The sequence below is a fragment of the Buteo buteo genome, chromosome 6, assembly GCF_964188355.1.
Source record: "Buteo buteo chromosome 6, bButBut1.hap1.1, whole genome shotgun sequence".
NCBI classification, from domain to species: domain Eukaryota; kingdom Metazoa; phylum Chordata; class Aves; order Accipitriformes; family Accipitridae; genus Buteo; species Buteo buteo.
The window spans coordinates 38052959-38074415 of record NC_134176.1 but is presented as its reverse complement, the minus strand read 5'-3'; the positions used below and the strand labels follow the sequence as shown (position 1 = coordinate 38074415).

Below are 21457 nucleotides of genomic sequence, written 5' to 3'. Positions count from 1 at the left end.
GAGTTTTTTGTTTGAACATATCTGGTTTCTTCAGGTTTGAATCAATGGAAGAAAAAGACTGTGGCTTTTTGTTATGTCTTGGGTTAAAACCTATTGAAACCGGTAGATCTAGCACTACATTTCCTTTCAAGCTAAATAAGGCTACAGTTAAATAACTCTTTGTTTTGTAATTGCTAAAAACAAAAGACTGCAAAAAACCCCACAGGCTGTGCAGGGTCTGGACCTCACAAGACAAAGGGAATCACGGGAACAGATGCCCCAAATGTGGAGATTAGGGCAATGAGTAGTGCAGCTCTGCTCCTAAAAGTGTTGCGGATGAATATGGTATCTTTGTCGACATATGAAGCAGATCCTAACACGTGGGGCTTACTGTAAGCCAATGTTAAGTACGTAATTTTTACTACATCAACCTACTGTAATTATTTCTTTGGTATTTTGCTAGCTGTCAATAGTAAAATAATAAAAGCATAAAACTGTCTAATATTTAGGGGGTGTAAAGAATACTAAGAACAGGTTTCTTCTTAAAGAAAGCCATCCAAAATGAGTTTACTCTCTCAGAATACTGATAGGTTACTTTAAAATCAATTTCTGAAACACATTAAGCAGGTGAAAAGGACTTCAGTTTCATCCTTTAACCACACCTTATCCTTGGCCAAATCCTAGATGGCTAATTACTTCCAGTTATTTCTGAATAAAGTTTTAACCACCTCTGTTGGAGTCAGCAGTATCTAATGTGTTGGGGAGAGGGGAGGAAGTGATCTGAGAGTTAGACTAGTAATAGCCTTAATGACAGAATAAAAGCAAAAGAACAAACGGAGTAACTGAAAAGGACAGTAGGCTGATTTGCTTATAGCAGCATTTGAGGAAGGCCTAGAAGAAAGTGGGACACCTAACAGTATCCAGAAGCCTTTATTTCAGCTCTATCATGTCCTAAGTTTTGGCAAGAAGAAATACGGGCAGGAAATGCTAAGAAGATTTCCAGTCCTTCACCTTGATAGTCAGATAGTCTTTCTCACAGCACCAGTACATCAAATCAAACTTGATTTATCCTTAAAAAACCCATCTGATTCCCCAAAGCTCTGCAGCATCTCTGGCCTGTTTTCAGAGCGCTGTGGCACACAGGAGGTGGACTAGGTGCTGAGGAGGAGTTACAGCATGTGTTCAGGAGAAGGAAGGACTACATGAGTACCCCATGGAAAAAACATGTCTTCCTCAACCTAGTCTCCAGATGACCTGTTATAAATGTGAGCAATTATTTAAGTCAAGCAAAGTATAAGGGATTACATGTGTATTTAAACCTTTGCTTGAATTGACTTATAAAGTGGGAAAGCCATGAAAATGCAAAATTCACTTTGGAAAAATATGCCCAGATAAGGATCTATACGGCTTTCTGGATAACTGCAATATCTGGATTATCTGTGCATGTATATATGTCCTTTAACACTGTAGAAATGGAGTATCCTACATATAATGCTGAACATTTCAGTATCCCTGTAAATTAGAAAAGAAGATGGAAAACAGGACATGGAGAAAATATTTTGTCCACTATTACACAAAACTGGCAAGAATTAGCAGCTGAAGCCAGATATCTTCAGACCTCAATGTTAAAACCATATTTCCTTTGATATTCCTCATTCCTAGGGCACATTTAAAAGAGCAGTGAACAGCCGATTATGATTGTTGTGGCTCATTAACCAGTCTGCAATAGATATGTGCCCTGCTTATACTCATTTACCATAACAAATATTTGCACATAGGGTTGAAGCAGTGGGAAACCACACACGCACAAATATCTTCTCCGTCAACCCTTCCTTTCAAGGCCTGGTTCCACTCCCTCCTCCATCTCAGTCCCTCCACTAATCTCCCCATTTGCCTTTTAGTTTTGCTTAGATTACAAGTTATGGTCACTAAGTACATGAAAACTGTAACCAAAGACTGTCTGTGCCTAACATAATCATTCAAATACTTTCCAGCTAATGATTTACTGTTTGCTTCACTTCTCCACCCACTGTCTGGCTTTTTTAGGGCAAAGACATAATTTCTTGCATGTTGCTAAAGGACTACACACACCAATGGGGCTAAGAACGCAATAAAAAAGATTTAACGGCAAAGGGGAAGAATAGAACATTCGAGTATTTTCCCTTCAGCAGAAAACAGTATGTTGCTACTTTGGTGGCAAAGGCTCCTATGCCCAGAAGAAGCTAAGAACTGCCTTCTGAGAGTGCCATGCCAGTGGAAGTACTTTTGGCTCAACATGCCCATGTGTCTGCTGATCTGATTCTTGAATGAGACAATTCACTGTCTGTTTCTGGGGAAAGAATGAATGGAGGAGTTAGATCAGTTATCTGAGAGTCTTCAGGATACACTCTGACAGATGATGAAAGGTCTCTAATATGTGATTGAAATACCCTGTACCAAAATACTCACATTAAACCTCGGCTGATTACACACAGGTCTGAGCTATCTCAGACCTTCAGAACAGGAATTGAGTTGTTTATCAGTGAAAGTCAAACTTCTAAAAAGCTGGCTGCCCACTACAGAGCCTTTGTGTTGGGTGAATTAGCTTCAGGAAGAGAATCAAAATGAATTAAAACCACATGGAGATTCTCTCCCTTCACCCTTCTTTTCCCCTTTCCTTTTGCTATATGAATCCCCTCACCACAAGACAGAGGCCAGTTCAGTCTAATTTAGTCCAGTGTTTTTGTTTCCTAAAGTCTCAGTCTTGGGCCGAGTCCATTAATAGGCTGCAGCTGATTTTAATCTAGATGAACTCAAGACTTCTCTCTTCTTTGGTTTTAAAAAGATTACAAATTGTGTGTTATATAAATAGAGGGAAAAGGGAAAAAAAGAACCAGAATGAGTAAAAAATCTGCTCTCCATTAGCTGACCTGCTGAACAAGCCTGTGATTCAAATAAAGATGAGAAACGAGAGTTGTGGGGGAAAAAATACACAACTAAAAGCTCTAGTGATTCTGCACCCAGACACACTGGTAAGAGGAGATGCAGTAATGTCTGATAGCTACCATTGCCATCCTAACAACACAGAAGAGATATTAACAAGACTCCAAAAGTGGCAAACCAGATGCCTCAAAGACTGTTCTGATAGTTTGCAGCACCCCTTCCCAGTTAAACTTAAAATCACTTTGATTAGCAAATATGACCTCTTCGTATCTCATATGTCTCTGGTAGTTATTAAGTTGGTCTTAGACTAGCTCCTTGTAGATACTTGTGAGAATAAAAGAATGCCATGATACCTATGCAGACTGATTCAAGTGGGATCTCTAAAAAGGGGTGCTGAACCTAGAGGGAGTTGCCTCAGATCAGTGCTGAGTTACTTTGGGAGAACAAGAAGGTGTATGGGTATGTTGTCCTCTAAACAACCAGTTCTGCTATACACCAGTACTAATACGTTTATGGTCAAAACACTTTTGTCTTATTGGTACCAGACCACTCCGTGTAGACATCTTTGTTTCCTCTCCTCCTGTCACAAAGAAGGAAGGAAAGCTGAATGCCATAATCCTCTTCCATCTCAGAAAGGGCAATCTCTTAATCAACCTTCTGAACTACCTAGACTTACTCCTGTTCACTTAGTACAGTGTGGTTTTAGTGTACGTCACACTAAAATAATGTTATGTGCTCTCAGCCCCAGATCTCTCAGCATCAGTTTTCTTTATTAATTTCCTTGTGTACTGATTTTTTTAAATAAGACATTTCAACACTCAGAGAATGCTATCATATGATACTACTAAAGATCGGAAAATTGGAAATGCCAATCTTAAATTATTTTAATTTTGGGTGGGAAGGGGCTGGCCTTTTTGGTTTTTTTTTATGCCAGCTTGAATTCTCTGGCTGCTTTATGTCACTTCGGAACTCTACACACAGTCATAGGGGACAGGATGGCTCAAGACTGCATGAATCCATGATTTTTAAAATAATTGCAATAAGCTGCAAATGTGACACTAATTTTTCTCGAAGCTCAACCTCAGTGCTGATGCATTAAAAGTTTCCCTTTAGAGGAATCTCGTGAACAGCTCATACACAACTGCTCTATTTAAAAATGGCCACTGCGACAGAGGAGCAAAGCCAAACATGAAGGGACTATGAACAGCAAGTGAATAGAGTGTAACCTCTCACAGCAACCTGCAGTCACAGTCCTGGCGGAGAGCAGCAGGATGGCAGCCATTTGGAAGAAAGAGAGTTACAGAGTTGTCTGTAACAGACTTTTGTTCTTTAACTCCAGCTGAAAAATATAGGTAAAAAACTGTTTTCAATCCACAAGAAAAAAAAAGGTTTTTAATAACCTATGAGCAAGATCTTAAGTACTCACAAACAAAAGATTCCAAGAAGCTGGAGTCTTGATGTCATTATGATAAGTTAAAAATTTCAAAATAGCTTCGATTCCTCAGAGAATCCATTTCAGAAATCCAGAAATGTTTTTCTCTGCTTGCTAATGCTGTCATTCAGGGAATCACACACATCTGTTTTACAGAAACAGAGTATATACCTGCATAAAGTAAAAATCACGATTTTGCCATAAGAAGGAAATACAGCAGATGTAGTAAAAATGCTCATAATCAATAATATACAGTAGATATGCAGAGAAACAGACAGACAGACATGAGTAAGAAGAATTACATGATCCTATCAGCTTTACCTGAATACAACCCCTTGTAATAAGTCTTAATTGCAATGATAAACGTGCCTGGATTAAACCCAGCAATTTTTCATTCCTGGCTAATGGGGCAAATGTAACTTGGAAGGGGTCTGTATGCAATCACTGGAGGTTTTATTTGTGTAACTTTTCTGGAGTTTGACTATGACTGTATTTGATTGCATGTGGGTGGCTGTGGGACGGGCGGACAGCTGGGTGAAAAACTATGACAAAAGGAATCTTGTCCCATTTCCTGCCTGCGCTTCATTCACTAATGAGCACTGCTCTGGGTCATTCTCAAGATTTCTTCATCTGTTGTTGTCTCGTCTGCAAAAGGGGCACCCCAGCAGTGGAGCTGTTGTCAGCTTGTCTTGAGAGTTTATTCTGCTGCCTCTCACCCCTGCAGCTGTGTGGGATTTTAAGTGCCTGGCTGTAAACAACGCCATATTTCGTGCTTCTTTTTGGATGACCTGAAGGCCAGTCTGAGGCCAGATGTGTTTGCTGGTGTAATCTGTTTCCCATTTCTTGTGATAAATGCGTATCTCAACAACTAATAATAAAGTGAAATCAGGATTTATCTGTTGTCTTCTTCAGCGTGATTTGTGTTGGAAAAAGAATGTTAATAAAACATAGTGAAGTTCTCAGTCTCTCCTTTCTTCCTGGAGCACTTGAAATGTTCAGTGAACATAACCCTACGAGTAAACAACCGGGCTGGTGAATCTGATGCCATTAGACTCCTGCTGTAGCAGCCAATATCCCTCTTGCTAGTTTGTAGCAACAGCCATTTTGCTTCTTTAAGAACACCGTTTTGCAGTAACACGGTCTCATTTATTCTTGTTTCTTTTGTCAGATCAGTTCACTTGAAAAAGTTTCTTCCTGGTAACAGGTTTAGTCTTTTTACTAGGATTCTTTTATAAAAGGTTTCTACTTGTCTGCAGGCAGGTTTCAGCTATCTCCTACAGCCAACTATTCTGTTATCAAGTCCAGTCCCTTAACTAGAAACCCCACTAAAGCCATGTGAAGACTGCATCTCTCTCCCTGTGTCCAAGATAGCTCTCTGTGAGCTCCAGTAAGCCTCTATCCAGGGAAAACGAGTAAATCACCCCAATTTCATTATCTTAAAGAGATGTCTTTTGATTTGTCTTGTAAAATGGTATTGAAACAGCTTTCCCCTTCCAAGCAGGTGGAAAGGTGAGGCAGAGGGAAGAGGAAAGCTGCAAGGGCTTAGCCCCACCGCATCCCCTAATGGCCCACAAGGCACGTGCTGTTGCAGTCCAACACACGGCTGTGCTCCCCATGATTCTCCCTCTCTTCTTTCCAGTTAGACCATGATCATATCCACCCCTGCTCCTCATATCTATCATAGTGGAACCCTCACTCTCTATTAAAACCTCTGCTCAAGTCTGTCAGAGACACTCCACCAACGAGAAGCAATTCCGTTAGGCATAGCTTTGATACCAGACTTCCAGTCTTCTGATATCTGCTACATGGTCTTTTACATCCTCTATAAGTTGAAATAATGATAGATAGATAGAGAGATAGTCAGTCATAAAAACAGTTTCTGTAAAGGAAGTCATAGGGTTGTCATTTCCCCAAAAAGCCTTTCAGAGAAATGCTCTAAAGTTTCATCCCAAAGGTTTTGCCAAGGCTTCTAGTCCTGGGAGGGAAAGGAAACCCCTTCCACAGTGCTAGGAAGCTCTAATTACAGATGCATCAAACCAGCACCTACTTTTATTCAAGATAATTGTTCCCTGACAGTACTCAGAAGCTGATCTATTGTCTTCAATTGTACTAATGAATGTTAGTTACTCGGCCAGCCTTGCTAGATCTTTTCAGCAAATGGGCCACCAAAAACCTAAGTAAATTCTATTTCTTCTGTGCCTCTTCAGTTCTTTATTAACACCCAAGTACAAAAACTGTAACTGCATACATAAACCTCCATGACTGGCATGACTGAAGACAACTGTTTTAGCTGGTATGGAAGACACAATTTACACCATTAAAACCACTCATCATGGTATGTGAGAAGGAAAGAAACCCTTTTAGCTTTTAAGAAACAAATAATTTCTACGGTTAACAATTAGGAAAACAAAACAAACTGGAAACATTTGTATTTGTAAACTGAGTATACTTGCGGTGGCTTGACTAAGATGTGCTAAACATAATCTTGGATTTTTTTCTTCAAAGAACCACCATACTTTAAGATGCTAGTAACGTAAAAAACCTAAGCATGGGCAGAGTCATTCCCTCACTGCTCCATCTGTGTTTTCAGCATTTTACTGCGCTTTCATATCTACTACGTGAAGTAAAGATCAATCTGTTTCCAGAAGGCTACTTTGGTGGGTGGTCTGAGTTCATTCTATTTCTTAATTTTATTTTCCAGGACATTCAGAGTTTTCTTTCCATTTTCTCTGTTGAACTTAGTGGTTTTACAGAGCCACAATACCAATAACATAATATGGAGTATTTGCTTTATTTCTTCCTGTATCCAGCATGGTTTTACACACCAGCTGATCATCTCCAGAACCACAAGAAGCATATCAAATTTGAGCTTGGCCCTAATTCTCCTGCTTCCATCAGTTTTGTATATAGTTGACATACTATGACCCCTTGAAGAATATTCCTTACACTTGACCCTCTCAGTAGTTTCATGGGATTCTGCCCATTCTGTTTGTATTCTTATCAAATGCTTTCACTCTGCCAAATTAACATGGCCTCAGAACACTTGCATTAAAAAAAACAAGGCTATTTTCTCTAATTAAAGATCTTGCTCTGTCTACAGTAATGTTGGTAAAGCCTTCACAAAACATATAATCTATGAAGCCACTGTATTATAAAAAGTTTGCAAGCAGTCTTCTGAAACTCATGTCTTACTCGCTGGAGAAAGCAAATCCTTTATCTGAGCTAACCAGTAGAATAGAGTTGTGAGCGCAATTAGATTCTGGAATTATGGAAACAGACTCTGTCATAAATGCGTGAAAGTGTCATTTTGTACATCACACACCATGGTAACCTGTGAATTAACAAGAAATCAATGCAGGGGTGCACCCTGAATGTGAAGACAAAGCTGATAAGTATTTGTGGGCTGCTTTCATTTTGTGTTCAGAAATTTTGAAGCATCATATACAAGGAATGAACTCTTTATATCAGAATCAAAATACGCACCCACTTTTTTCAAACACTCCAACAACACAGCATTGCCTCTAGTGGGGTGTAAATCTGTTTCTCCAGTGTCTCTTGGTACATAGAGATGGTACATGGACTAGAGAAAGCCAGAGTAAGACTAATGCACAGGCAGGCTAAGCAAACTTTCATGATTGCAAGGAATATCTTTAAATCATAACCTGAGTTTAGCTGAAGACACAATCATTGCCTGAGTCATCTGAAAATCCAAAACAGTGTCTCTGAGCATGGTAAACTGTCATTAATCTGACAGTGTGTCAGCCTCATGACTTGAAGGACAGGGAGAGGGATGCAGGGATTCTGCCACTTCAGCACACAACTCTGTGGGTGGAGCAGGAGCAGAAAAGTACGGTAAGCCTGACTCAGTCTCCAGCAGATACATTCCTGATGCTTCAGCAACATGACTGAACTTTACACTCAGGACACCCGGTGCCTGTCACATTCAATAAGGAAATGGCATCTCTTACTGTTCCTCATGGTGAGCAACAATGCAGAGGAATCAAATGGCAGAGAAGCAGCAAAGCAGAGGAATCAGGGTTTAAAACCATGGTTTTAAAACCTCACATGACCTAAATAAATACTAGCACTGACATACCTGATTTGGGGCTGTCATGCAAAGGAAGCCTAGTCTTTAGATAAACAAAGTGTCCGCCCTTAACCTCCTGAACTAGCAATTTTCCCTGTCTAATACTGTGGAAAGGTTATGCTGCAGTGCCCTGTGCTTCCTCACATTTAAAGTTAGGGTAGCCAAGGGCAACAAAGACTCCTTCCTCTCCAGCCTGATAGCAGAGTTCTTCCTTCCTTTTGTTCACATGAAGAACAAACACCCAGCTGAACAATAACTGTGGATGCTTCATTATGATGCTCTTCTGGGCACCCAGCCCTGGTTAGCAGTATCTTACCACTTGGTTTTGTTTTGAAGGAAACCGTGAATGGTCTTTTCAGTTGCTGGTGTTTCAAGACTAACACTACCTCTACTTCCTCTGTTTTCAAGTCTCCTTATTTTACCAACAATATGTGGCACTATGAAGAAAAGAAAAAAAAAGACACAGAACCAATGAACTGAGAAAACCGCCAGTCTAAGAGGCAAGCAATAACAGAAGGCCATTTCAACTAGCTTTCTCTGAACCAGTTAAGCTACTGATTCTGAGCATTAGGAAAAAAAACAAAACCAAACCCAAAGAAAGCCAAAACAACTTAATCCTTGGCAACTACTGAAGGAAGTGCACATGAAGAACACAGTGCCTTGGAATATACTTTAGGCTTGGAATACACTTTATTTGAAAACATCCAGACATCTGATCATACTTCCTGAAATCAACAGCAGCAGCAGATCCCTCCCTGTCACATCTCCTACTTCATGGACAAAAAAGCCTTTAGTCATTCAACAAAATCCATACCCTCTGATCCATAACAGACAGGTGGCAAACCTGATTTACCACAGCCTTATCACTTGTGCATTCCTGCAGACTTTCAGTCTTCTTGGACAAGCAATTGTTTTGGGCAAGTTACAAAATTATCACTCACTTTTCACACTATGGGAAGGACAGGTGAACAAATTTAATGACAATTGTGCAGTCCCCTCTGGACAATCAACCCAGGCATAGTCAAGAAGCTACACTGAAAACAGGTGTCGGTGTATGCAGTTCTAGTGGTGACTAGGAAGGGGAGCAAAGGGGGACAGACAGCTTCATCCTCAGCCAAGGCTCTTTTTCTGCAAAGATCCACAAAAGACACATTCTCGAACTGAGTGTGAGGCAAGCTGGCCTCAATTAGCACCATGCTGTCGGCTGCAGCCCTCAAGTGCACTAGCTCATTTACCCCCTCTCCCAGATGATAACTTGAGTTCGCAGATTCAGTTTGTACATTCAAGTTTCCTGCGCCTTTGAGTGATACAGCGGTAAGCAGTGTTCTTCCTGAGCCCAGAGAGCTGGGACCAGCTAGAGGGATGCCTTTCTCTCCTCATGTTCAGATGTGACAGTGGAATTTAGTTCATTCTACACTGCAGAAATCTGGACTTGCTCTGACTTCTGGCCACCGCTTAGGAACCTTTCCTAGGGCATGACAAATCTTCCAAATGAAAATCAAACAGTGCCTCGGGTGGCTGCTTGTCCTCACTGCTGCTACAGTAGGTGGGAAGCTATGGGTCAGTTGTGTGACCACCCATTGCCCAGTTCAGCCTAATGCGCACTCGAGACAAAAAGGGGGAGCAAACCCGTTTCTCAAGGAAAAGAAAGTATCCTGGATGAATAAAAGCTAGCTCTGTTAAACTCCAATAGACTCCTATTCAGTATTACTCAGCCGGAAGGGCTGTAGCTCTGAAGCAAGGCCACAAATTTGCAGGGGAAGGAGGGCTGAAAGGCAAAGGAGAAACGACACACCTTTGAGCTCTGGTGTGCACAGCATGAGGCCCTGCATCTGTATCAAATATGAAGGTGGCTGGGATCACATTACGGAACTATCAGAGCTATGCTTTAACCACCCTAATTTAGCAGTTTTGGCTTTTGCTACCACATTAGAATACATTGGCTTGATTTTCAAAGGTAACAAGCACCTACAGCTCCCACTGACTTCAGTGACAGCTGCAGCTCTAAAAATCAATTTAAGATAGTTTGCATATCGAGAAGAACTGAAGGAAAATAAAAGGCCTATTGTGTGAATATGAAGAGTTTAAACACTGCTGATGGGTGGTATAAAAGTCCCTTCCCTTTTCAAATGAATTTCACTTCATGTTTTGTTTGGTTTTCCTGTTGATGCATCCTGCACCCTCCAGTGCTAAGCCGGTGGGATCCCACATACTTTTCCTGGCATGTGGTGTTTAAAATAAGAGACCTCAGCAATCGGATATCCTCAGCATTTCCAGCTATTGAACACAATCATGAGTACTGTGATCCAATTTCAGAGCAGAAAAGAAAAGATATATAGGAATATTCTCCCTGTGCTGGTATGGGGCAGACAAAAGAAAACTAAGCAAACAGGAAGTTCTGCTGCTCTGTGAACTTCAGCAAATGGCCATGGCAGACAGGATACAGTCTACAAACTCGCAGCTGCAATGTATGTGCCTGGCTGCCCAATACCTTGTTCTGGGTAATTCACTCGCAGTACAAATACAGCATGAAGGAAGTAAAAGGTGTAGTGTGCAGTTCCCACCTGACATGCCTCAAGACTGAAGTCCTTCATCAAACACACGCAGCCTGAAGGAGGAATGGGATGTTTTCTGTATGCTACTAAGCAAAAGAGTCTCATCCCTAAACTCACTCAGAACATCTTCAGGAGCGCAATGCTTGGTGTTCACGTCTCAGGACATCAGTCTGCTTATTCTAAGCTTATTCACTCAGTAGTAAGGCACATCCCAGCTGAGGTCTCCACAACAGCACACAGCACTCTGGGAAATCACCCTATGGCAGACTGCTTGATAGCACTCTAATAGTCCCACAACTTTTTCTAGAAACGTCACTCTTCACATCTCTGCTGCTGCTTCTGGAGAGCATACCTTCACAGGGCATTGGACTATACCGGACTTTGTTTCTGTAATGGAAAAGCTGGGAAGTTTAAATGAAAATAAGATTCAGTGGACAATAAAGTAAAATCTTTTCAGCAACCACATCTCTTGTTGAACTGTTAATTGTAGGATCATCTGCCTGTGCTTCCTCTTCATCCATGCAGTCATGCTTGCACTGCCTTGCCGCAGTTGAGCCCTAAGGCAGACCCTGTAGGGTTATTCAGGTGCCAAACCAAAGAACAGCCAAGGCTGATACACCACACTCTAAAAAACTGCTGACTAAACTTGTTGCCTCTCATCTCTGTAACCCTTGGTTAACTCAATCCAGCCTTGAAATTTAATCTCACAAATTTTTCAGGGGTCTTCACAGAACTGAATGACAAAGGGCTAGCTTCTGGTTTCATTACAACATAAACAATGAGAAGAAGCACTACAACAATCATTAACACTATGTTAAAAGTTCAAATGAACATTACAGAAAATACCTTACAGTAACAGCCCAATGTTATTAATTTTAGGGAATGACTGTAAGGACAAAAACCTTTTGAAGTAAAAACCTGTTTGTTGGGAGGGTTTATCACGTGTGTCTGTTTTTATGAAAGTGCTATATATTCCTGTTCCATCTTATCAAGACAGATTTAAGCTTATATGATAAGATCATTTAAATTTGTGGTTAGTCCAGTTTTAAAGACAGGGCAAGTCTACACATCAGATGCAAAGATACCTGAGGTTGTTCTAGGTGTGTTACTTCTGGAAACATAAAATTTCAAAGAAAAGCAGCACTGGGGCCAAAGCATCAGGAACCCTATTTGCAAAGCCTTATCCCTGTGCTAATAAGCCCCACCTCAGGCAAAGTTTTCTAGTTTAGATGAAGTGCTGTTCAAATGAACCTATCTACACAGAATTGCCCTCTGGAGACTTCCAGGTTTAAACCGTAGCTAACTGTTGGATCTCTGCACCACTGTCCCCTCCCCAGCACAGGCAACAATAAAGCATCCAGCATTTCCCTTCGGCAACCAGGCTGTACACTCAGAGACTTTACAAGATTTTAACATGGAGAATACATAAAGTCCTACAGCTAAAGAAAAGTTGCATGTCCTACCAAGGTTAAGTCATTTGGGTCATAGTCCTCTATTGCTGACTATCATTTTACAAGATAAAATGACAGTAGTGATGGCTTCACCAAACATGTTACTGGTGAAGCCAGAACAGACATAACCTTGGAGGAGAGCAAAAGAAATCTAGTTGTGCCTATGTGAGAAAGGGATAAATCACAGTGAGACATAACTACCTTTTACTTTCGTAAGTTGCACAGAAAAGCATGAGACTTTACTCTGGCTGAAAAACATGGGTTTGGACAGACATTTTTTTGGCTTCCTACTCATGAATGTGTTCGCTTAAGAACATGAAGTCCATTTTAGGTACATTTGACCTTATTCTATAAATCTGTAGCTTGAAAGATGTAACATCGTCTATGTTAAATCCAGGCAATTACTAGTAGAGTCTTGGTCTTCTACCACAACGTTCAGTTCCCAGAACAATATACTGTCACAATTCACTACCCCTAATCAACAGACAACTTCACTCCTTATGTTAAAAGCCGTTTGGAAAAAAGGCCATTTGCTTTAGCACTGTGCTGAAAACACAGGGGAGCAGCCCACTTTGATCAGGAATTCATTACAGAGAGACTGGTAAGGAGAAGATTTCTCTGAAGTGAGACCATTTTGTCCCAGGAAGCCTATGCCAGCCTTGAAAAGAGGGGAATGTCTTTGCAAATCCAGATTTACACTCTTCAGCTTATTGTTCTTAACAACACTGGATTGAAAAAAATTGGTTTTGATTCACACTTGTGTAAATGTGAACAGATTTGGCACACTGCTTACACTAAGTTTTTTTTAACCTACATTTAGTAAAACTCAGGAAAAATTAAATGCTGGCACTTCAGTTGCAGTCTAGCAAAGCACTTAGGGACATGTTTGGCTTTCAGTGCAAGAAAGCAGTACTGTATCTTCAGTGTCTTTACATATGTGTTCAGAAATAAGCAGGTAATTCAATACTTTGTGCTAAACTGGATTTATCCAGCATAATATCCTCCCACAAGTTAAGCTCACAGCAAAAAGTATGGCCAGAAATTTTACCAATCTGTAGTCTATCTACTATGCCACTAGAAAGATCATGTTTGCAGATAGAAACATTTAATTTTATTGATATGACAGAGTTTATTTTGTTTCTACTGGACCTAAACCCAAGATGCCTCTAGTCTTCCTTCACAATTAAAATATTTTCCCTCCACCTCTCTTCATTATGATTTTTAGTTGGTTCTGCATCTGTGCTTTATTTCTCTGGATGCCTTCATTTGACAGTCATGGAGCTCAGCGAGGCTTTGCCAACGCTGTTGCAGAGCAGTAGAGTGATTCCCACAAAGCCACCTAGCGAGGACACCCTCACCCAAGTGAACACCATTCCTGGGTCAGGTTTAGTAACCCATTCCCCCAAATGCCATGAACTGGCTGAACAAAAGGACATCTTTGTTGATGTCAGCTACATCTGTACGGGTGATTTTGCTGGCATTGGGATGATGGGAGTCTTATTTTTTTCACATTCCTTACCACCAGGATAGACCTAGCCTACAAACCAATCATGCTTTTATGCTCTCATTATTACAAACCTGTTAGAAATAGCATGAGGCTTTCAGTGTCCTGTGGGGAATACAGCAAAAACGGTTCCACCCCACAGAGATCCTAACAATGATCAGTTCATCTTTATCCATCCAATAGGGCTGGAAATCACCAGTGGCACTGCAAATCTGTTACCATCTCAATAGCAATGCACAACTTTATTCCCATTAATCTGTCTTCCATCCATTCACACATCAAGTACAACCCTGCTTCATTTTACAGATTATATCCATGTTGCTCCAGACAAAGGTCACTTTATAGTTACAGTTCTTCAATTGAATAAAAGCTTTTGATGCAGTAAATCATTGTCTCTCACTGTTCAAACTCACACAATACAATACAAATAATGCTGCCCTCTCTTTCAGAATTCCCGTTCTACCTCGCTACTCATTTCTTTACAAAATAAAATGAGGCACTTTTCACTTGCTTCAGCCATATAAATTACTTACAGCGCTTTGGAGATGGTTTGCCAAGCTGCACTACAAACCCAGACCCTATGCTATTTTGAGATCAAAATGAGACTCTTTCATTACATTAGTGACAAATGAAACATAATGTACCACAGTTTCCCTAGATTCAGCTGTTCCTAGATCTTTTCCCTCTTAGTACTGTGAAACTTAAAACCTAAGACACTCTCTTCCAAGTGCCATGTATCTTTTGTTTCTCCTTATCAGAAGTTACCTGCCTCAATAAGATATTATAGGCAAGGTGAGCGTGGCTGTGCACACACAGACATGTGTGCAGTGGAAAAGAGGGCAGGAAAAAGGGTGGATTAATCAATTAACTAATCATCCAGTCCTGCTGGTACAAAAATCAAACTCTTCTTCCCTTTAGCAATACAAGGTATTCTGTCCTTTCTTGGGGTAGTGAGGGGAGCCAGTCAGCATAAGACACAAAAGTTTTGATGTTAAATTTGCAGATAGTTATAACTTTCTTTAAAAAGGAAGAATAAAACATAGCAGGATAAAATTTAATGTCAAGTACACTCATGCAAAATGGCACCCATTTAACGACAACAGTGCTTTATTTAGCACTGAAGGTCATAGTAAGAACTGAGGCCAAAAGCTGAAGGCAGATAAATTCTAATCTGAAATACAGAACAAGTACTTAGCAGCAAGGTAGCTAAAACTTGAAAACACTGTCAAGGCAAACCAGGAACTCACATTTCTTGATGTCTTTAAAGAAAAGTGAATGCCTTTTTAGAAGACATGTTTCAATGTAACAAAAGTTATCAGGTACCTGAAGGAAACATGTATGATATATGGGAGGTCAGTTTGGATGAACTGCTGATTCCACCCGTTTTTAAACCCTATGAAACTGAAAATAAATCATTGCTCAAAAGCAAGTCCTAGCTCACTAGTATTATTTGCCTTACATTTCCAGTGCTTCTGAGCTCTTCCAATGAAGAGCAATGTTAATCACTTGGTTAAAGCATTCAGCGAAAAGTCCCAATAGACTCTCCAGCTGGCAACCAGTCACCATGTTCCCTGTCTTCTTTTGCAGCACCATCCTCTGGGTAACAGAGGGCATTTACTTAGGTGACACGGAATGAGACTTAATTCCACAAACAGCCAAGCTATCAGTTGCTAATAGCTAGGCTCTGTTGCTAGCTTGTATTTACGCCTCAGAATACTGCTGCTTCTAAAGGTAGACTCAGACGATCACCCACAGAATACAGCTTAAAACTGACAGCAGCTTATTCAGCCTATCTTTTTTTTGCATATGTGTGTGCGTAGCTAAGTAGCATCTCCTAGTTCAGCTAACCTAACTCAATATGTGCTACACTCAGCTTCAATGAAACTACAACTAGGCAAGAACAACCCAGAATCTGTTCTGACTGATACACCAGAACAGAATTACCAGCTAATAATTTCCAATCCAAAACAGAAATTGTATCACTGCCAATGAGAAAAATAATCTTGTGACTTGCATCCTTGATCAAGTAGATCTGGAGGTTTTTTACTGTTATTCTTCTTTTTACCAGTATCACTTCATTCACTTTAACTAGTATATTGAACTAGGGAAGCAACAGCAAGTCCTTAAACAGAATACACAAGCAGACAGTAAAACTTCTGATATTTTGCAGTGCTTAGATCCAGGCTTCTGCCTCTCTGTTTAAGATCTCTACAAAATAGAGATCTGCTGTCAGACTGGATTTTGCACTCACAATTCAGGTTCATCACAGTGTCACACTGTACAGCATGGCAGTACACTACATGCCACTGTATTGCAATGGAAAGGCAACTGAGGCTTTTTGGGGGTTTGCACTCCACCCCCTCCATAGCACAGAGCATACTGAAGCAATGAAAGGAGACTGAAGGCTGAATTTCCTTGCTAAATATCTGGCCAATCTTTCTTTCCAATCATCAAATTTAATTTCTCTAGTCTGCAAGTGGAAATAAAAGAATGAGTGAATAAATGGATTCTTTTCATCCCCGAACACTTCAAGTTTCTAAAAGCAAAGAAGTTTTCTCTGTGGCACCCTTGGGCAGCCTGGAGCTCTCCTCTGACAATAAAAGAGAAGCAGTTCTGCCTTCACTAGGGTCTCCTCCGAACACTTCTGTGCTTGCACTGAGGCCATGAGATGCAAAGATACCAGGGAAACAGAGCAGCGATTTACATTGACAAAGAGGATTTTGATACACTCCTCCAAATGGGGCAGCATTACCATCTTAATAGCCTTTTGCTCTCAGCCCTCTTCCTGAGGACGCTGGAGATTTTTGCGAATGGAGAACAGTTCCGCTTCCCATTTTAACTGCAACAATAGCAGAAGGGCTCCTTAAACTGCATCAAATAGCAGCCTGTGAAATCCCTAACTAGCTGCACTGCCTCTCCTGCCGTTTTATTATCCTCCGGCCCACAGAACAAAAGTGGGGAGAGCTCCTCCTCATTTTTAGCCTATTCCACACATCCTAATCCCTCAGAGGTGGCAATGGAAATTGCTTGTGGAACTGTTAAATCACACTTTCACTTTGTCTTTCATTCCCCATTCACCCTCACTAATCAAGGAGTTTCCAGCCACATTTTCCGATATCAGTTTGTTTATGGCCTATTGGTTAATGGTCCTGGGATGGGACCCGCTGAGTAAAAAGAAAGAATCCTGGGCACTTCAGCCAGCTGCTGCTTCTCACCAGTTCCCACACCCATCCACTTGTTCCCATCAGCCACCCCGAATGTGCTCACCTCCTGACACCAAGTGAATGAAACAACAAAGCCTGAATGGGAAAACTGCCTTTGCAATCAGGCTGTGGGACAGATTCCACTTGTTAGTGCTATATGACATCCCTCAAGCAGCAATGCAGAGACTCCCTCACTGGCTACCCGTGGCCAGTTGCCTTACTGACATCTTACCTTGCATCCAGCTTCCCTTTGGAAAGAAGCACCAGCTACAACTCTCATAAAAACTCTAGCCTCTTTTGCACAAGGCAGCCTGGTGCCACTTTCTGCATCTTATCCGCAACAGCCATTTCCAGGTGATTTGTTCACTTCCTCTTTGCATAGAAATAATGATCACTGAAATGTGGGATGAGAACATGCAATATTTACTTTGTACAACTCAGTGAGGTAGCTCACGTGTAAGCGCTTACAAGTCTCTGTAAAATAGTCCGGGGCACATTATTAGGGGAACCATGCCCTTCCTTACTACCCATCTTGGAAAAAAATATCTAAAATGGAAACATAATGGTGTAGTCAGGAAGTAAGAAAAGGCTTACACAAAGAAGAGCTTCAAGCTGCCTTCCAAAATGTAAAAAAGAATGCCTGATATAGAGACGGTGTTTACTTAGAGAAATCCAAACTGGTATCTCACCTGCTTTTAGAAAAATGGTGAATGATGTTTTAAATGTGCGCCCCAGAAACATATGGATACAGGGAAAAGAGGAATTGCCATACTCCCAAAACAGTGCTATCCTTCTATTAGAGAGTCCTACTCCACCATCATTACGTGTTACCAGGCCCATTTGTTCTTTAAAGGTAGGGTTTGGTCCTTGGAAAGCTATATTCCTGGCTCACAGAGAAGAACTGAAACAAATAAAGATCCTCTCTGAACAAATGCTTCCCGTTTCTGAAATGGGAAATCTTTCTTTCCCAAAGTTTCACTACATTAGTGCCTGAGGACAGAGCTGGAAATTGTCTGCCTTTTTTTATAATGATCAGAAACACCTCTGCAACTCAGAAGATATTTGAGATAGAAAGTAGCTTGCCTTCTGCCTAATACTGAACCAAAACATGTCTAGACCAACTGTTGCAAGCCATCTCAGTTTAAACTAATAAAAATTGGTTTTAGTTCCTGTAGCCTTTTAAAATTACTGGTACCAAGTAAAGCAGATCAAATTCCCAGAATGCTATCTAAGAATACACTGGGTGTAGTATCCAAAGGCTTTGGAAACATCGGATGGACCCCCCACATTATCATTATGTAGATGTACCAAATGGAAGCAAAAATGCACCATAAAATATTTTTGTTTCTTTTGTTCTCCTACATTGTGTATCACCAGAGATATAAGCATATTTAGTCATTAGTAAATGTAAATATGTAATTGACCTGGTGCTGCCTGTTTGAAGGTGAGAAATGGGCAATGAGAAGGAAGAGAACTGTTCACATACCCTAAAATGTTCGTAGGGCTTTATGGGATCAGTGATTATCAGTCACTGGAACCTGAGAAATAGCAATGCTCACTTTTCTTAATGCCATGGTTGCATATCAGAGTGTATCCTCTAAACAAAACGTGACAGGCACTGCCTAGTTTTATTTAGTCTGCTAAACTGATGCAGCAGTCAGGACCCAGGCTGCATATCAACAGAGAGCAACTCAACAAAATTGATCTATGAATGTCTGTCAAAAATAAGGACATTAAAGGAAGATTTATTGGGATAAATGGGGAAAAGAAGGGAAGAGCTGAACTTCCCTTTTTGCTGTGGTCTGAAAGTACGTGACTTAGGACACGGCCACGAGGAATCCCAGTTCCCTGCCATCATGATAGTAATATCCAGCTTTTCAGTACACTACCTCATATCCTAGAGAATCTGAGGATTATTTAAGACCATGGGGCATTAGCATTAAAATAATCACAAAAATAGAGAACAGATATTAATTTCCTGTATTTTTATTGATGTCAAGCTATTTGCTAAAGAATAACCATTTATTAAAGCAGGTTATTAATGATAGATGGGTATGTTTCTCCCGAAGAAACCTATCCCATAGGAGCAGCGTTGCCAGAACCATTCTACTTTACCTTGAAGAAAAACAGGGAGCCTTGATTAATAATTTCAGGGCCCATTCTTAGATCCATGGGAATATGCAACAACTAATTTAGTATAATCCAAGACAAAGCAGTGAAGGCAGGAGAAGCCTGCGCTGTCAACCAGACTGTTTAAATGTGTGTGGGTTTAATTAGGTATAAACAGCACCATTTTCAACAATAGTTGCTGTTACCTACATTCAGCCTGCTTAAAATACTAATTGAAAAGGCAAAACAATCAGTGCTTTGGTCTTACCTTGAAGAACCAAGCCTGACTTCTCAATGGTGTAGAAAAAAGCGGAGAATGGAGCAACAGGGGATTTAGCAACCAGGAGCTGCAAAACAAACAAGTAATACGTAAGTACACATCTTTATAACATACTGATCAGAGCTCAGACCTGTAGAACAATCTCACTGGATTTAACTTCCAGAAGTAGTAAAGCATACTGAAGAAATAACAAGGTAGTTATTGATCTAGCCCTGTCACTTCTAAGTAGTTGAGGTCTTCTCATACGCACGTATAGATCATGCTGCAATTTTAAAAGGACCCACAGGTCCTAAAAAAACACTGTCATGCAAGCAGCAAGTTTTGCTTGTCTTATTGGCATCCTGTTAAGCTTAATCATTTCTGCTGGTTCAGGCAGTTGCACTCAGATAGGGACAATTTTGAGCAGAATTGCAATTGCCACTGTGTAATACAATTTTAATCGCCATTAGCCGTTCCACAGATGTGCCCCCTCGGCTTCTCCAAGAACTGCACTCGTTGCCTTCCTCCAGCCCCTGGAAGCAGTGTGGTCCACCTGTGGGTCATTACACCGGGGATGGTAACATGACATTGCACGTCCTCTTTTACAAAAGGGGTACTGACCAAGTCAAGCTTTATTGAAGGATCTTGTCCTTGGAGCAACAAAATAGGAATTGGAATTCCCTCGGGGTGTACAGCGCAACTGAATTTAGCTCAGCATTTGGGTGCGCTAGCTCTCCATGGTCAGGCCAGAAATATCCCAAGCTCCCTAGCTCCACTAGGGAGGAACCGTCCTCTGTGGAAGATGAGCTGCAGCAGGGCTCTGGAGACAAAGAAATGGGCTTGTAGGCAGGGCAGGTGACGTGGGACCCGCAGTGGCAAACTCACACAAATGTGCCAGGTTTTATCGCTTGGCTGTTTGATTTTTGCTCATTGCTGAGGACTGCTCCCTCACAGCTTGCCTCAAAATAACCCTCATTCTGTCACCTACATGAAAGTGACATTTTAATGATAAACTTAATAAGCTCTGCCCAAGAGTGTAATCAGCACAAACATTGATCTAATGGTCCCCATGCGGGCCCTGCAGAAGACTCTGACAGCAGTGACTGAAACGGAGAGCGGGCTGCTGCTCTGCCTCCGGCACAGAGCTGCTGAACAAAGCTGAAACACGTTTCTCCGCTCACCTCTTCAACAGCTAGAAAAGGCTGGGAACTGGAAACCAGCCCTCCCGGCGGTGGCGGTGCACCCTGGAAGAGCCTTCCCGCCTTCCTGGCCCCCGAGGACACAGTTCGGGCAGGCGGTTCCCGCTCAGCCCGTGCCGATCCTCTGCAGGGATCTGCTCCAAGCAGAGCGATGCTGCAGAGCCCGAGCCGTGCCTGCTGAGGCCCACCACAGAGCAGGCCCACCGACTGCCCTTCTGCCAGTGCCCCGACGTCAGCTAACCCCTCTGTGAGGCCTGCCTGGCAGCGTGCTGTGGGACCATCGCGCCCCTCAGTGCCTGCATTTCCAAAGCCCTGTCAGACGCTACCCCTTCTCGGCCCAAGATAGGCAGCCCTCTGTCAGATACATCCAAATACAGATTTCTTAGAACAACAGACAGTAATAACCTTATTTTTAGAGGTGTGAGGCACAACGGATCCTGCCGATTTCAGCTGGAGTAAAAAACCCCCATTATTTCCAAAGGTCATGCTCTAATTCTGCCAAACATTCAAGCACTCATAAGGGTCACTGCATATGAATTTCGGTTGGTGGTGCCTAACGATCAGCAGGGAAACAGTAAGCAGGTTTTATAAAAGCCAAGAGAGACTACAGAAAAACAAGGAAGTTCATGCTCACCAAAACTGCTCACATTTCACTGAAAAGTCAGACAGTATTGAATCACTTAATAGACATGCAGGACTAGGACATTTATTCCTAAGTGTAAGATTAACAATGTCAAGCACCAGAAGTTTGAGCTCT

At 41.4% G+C, this 21457-nt stretch overlaps 1 protein-coding gene across 9 annotated transcripts in view; it reads right to left on the bottom strand.

Moving 5' to 3' along the window:
- The window catches only part of RAD51B (RAD51 paralog B), a 457119-nt gene that overhangs the window by 160779 nt on the left and 274883 nt on the right, over nt 1-21457 (bottom strand). For 8 of the 9 annotated variants that reach the window (XM_075030457.1, XM_075030458.1, XM_075030459.1 and 5 more), the window contains exon 10: nt 19511-19589. In XM_075030457.1, the coding sequence (XP_074886558.1) occupies nt 19511-19589 (79 nt within the window). Of the gene's footprint in view, nt 1-19108; nt 19249-19510; nt 19590-21457 lie in introns of those variants that run through there. The other variant, XM_075030460.1, reaches the window with a different exon arrangement.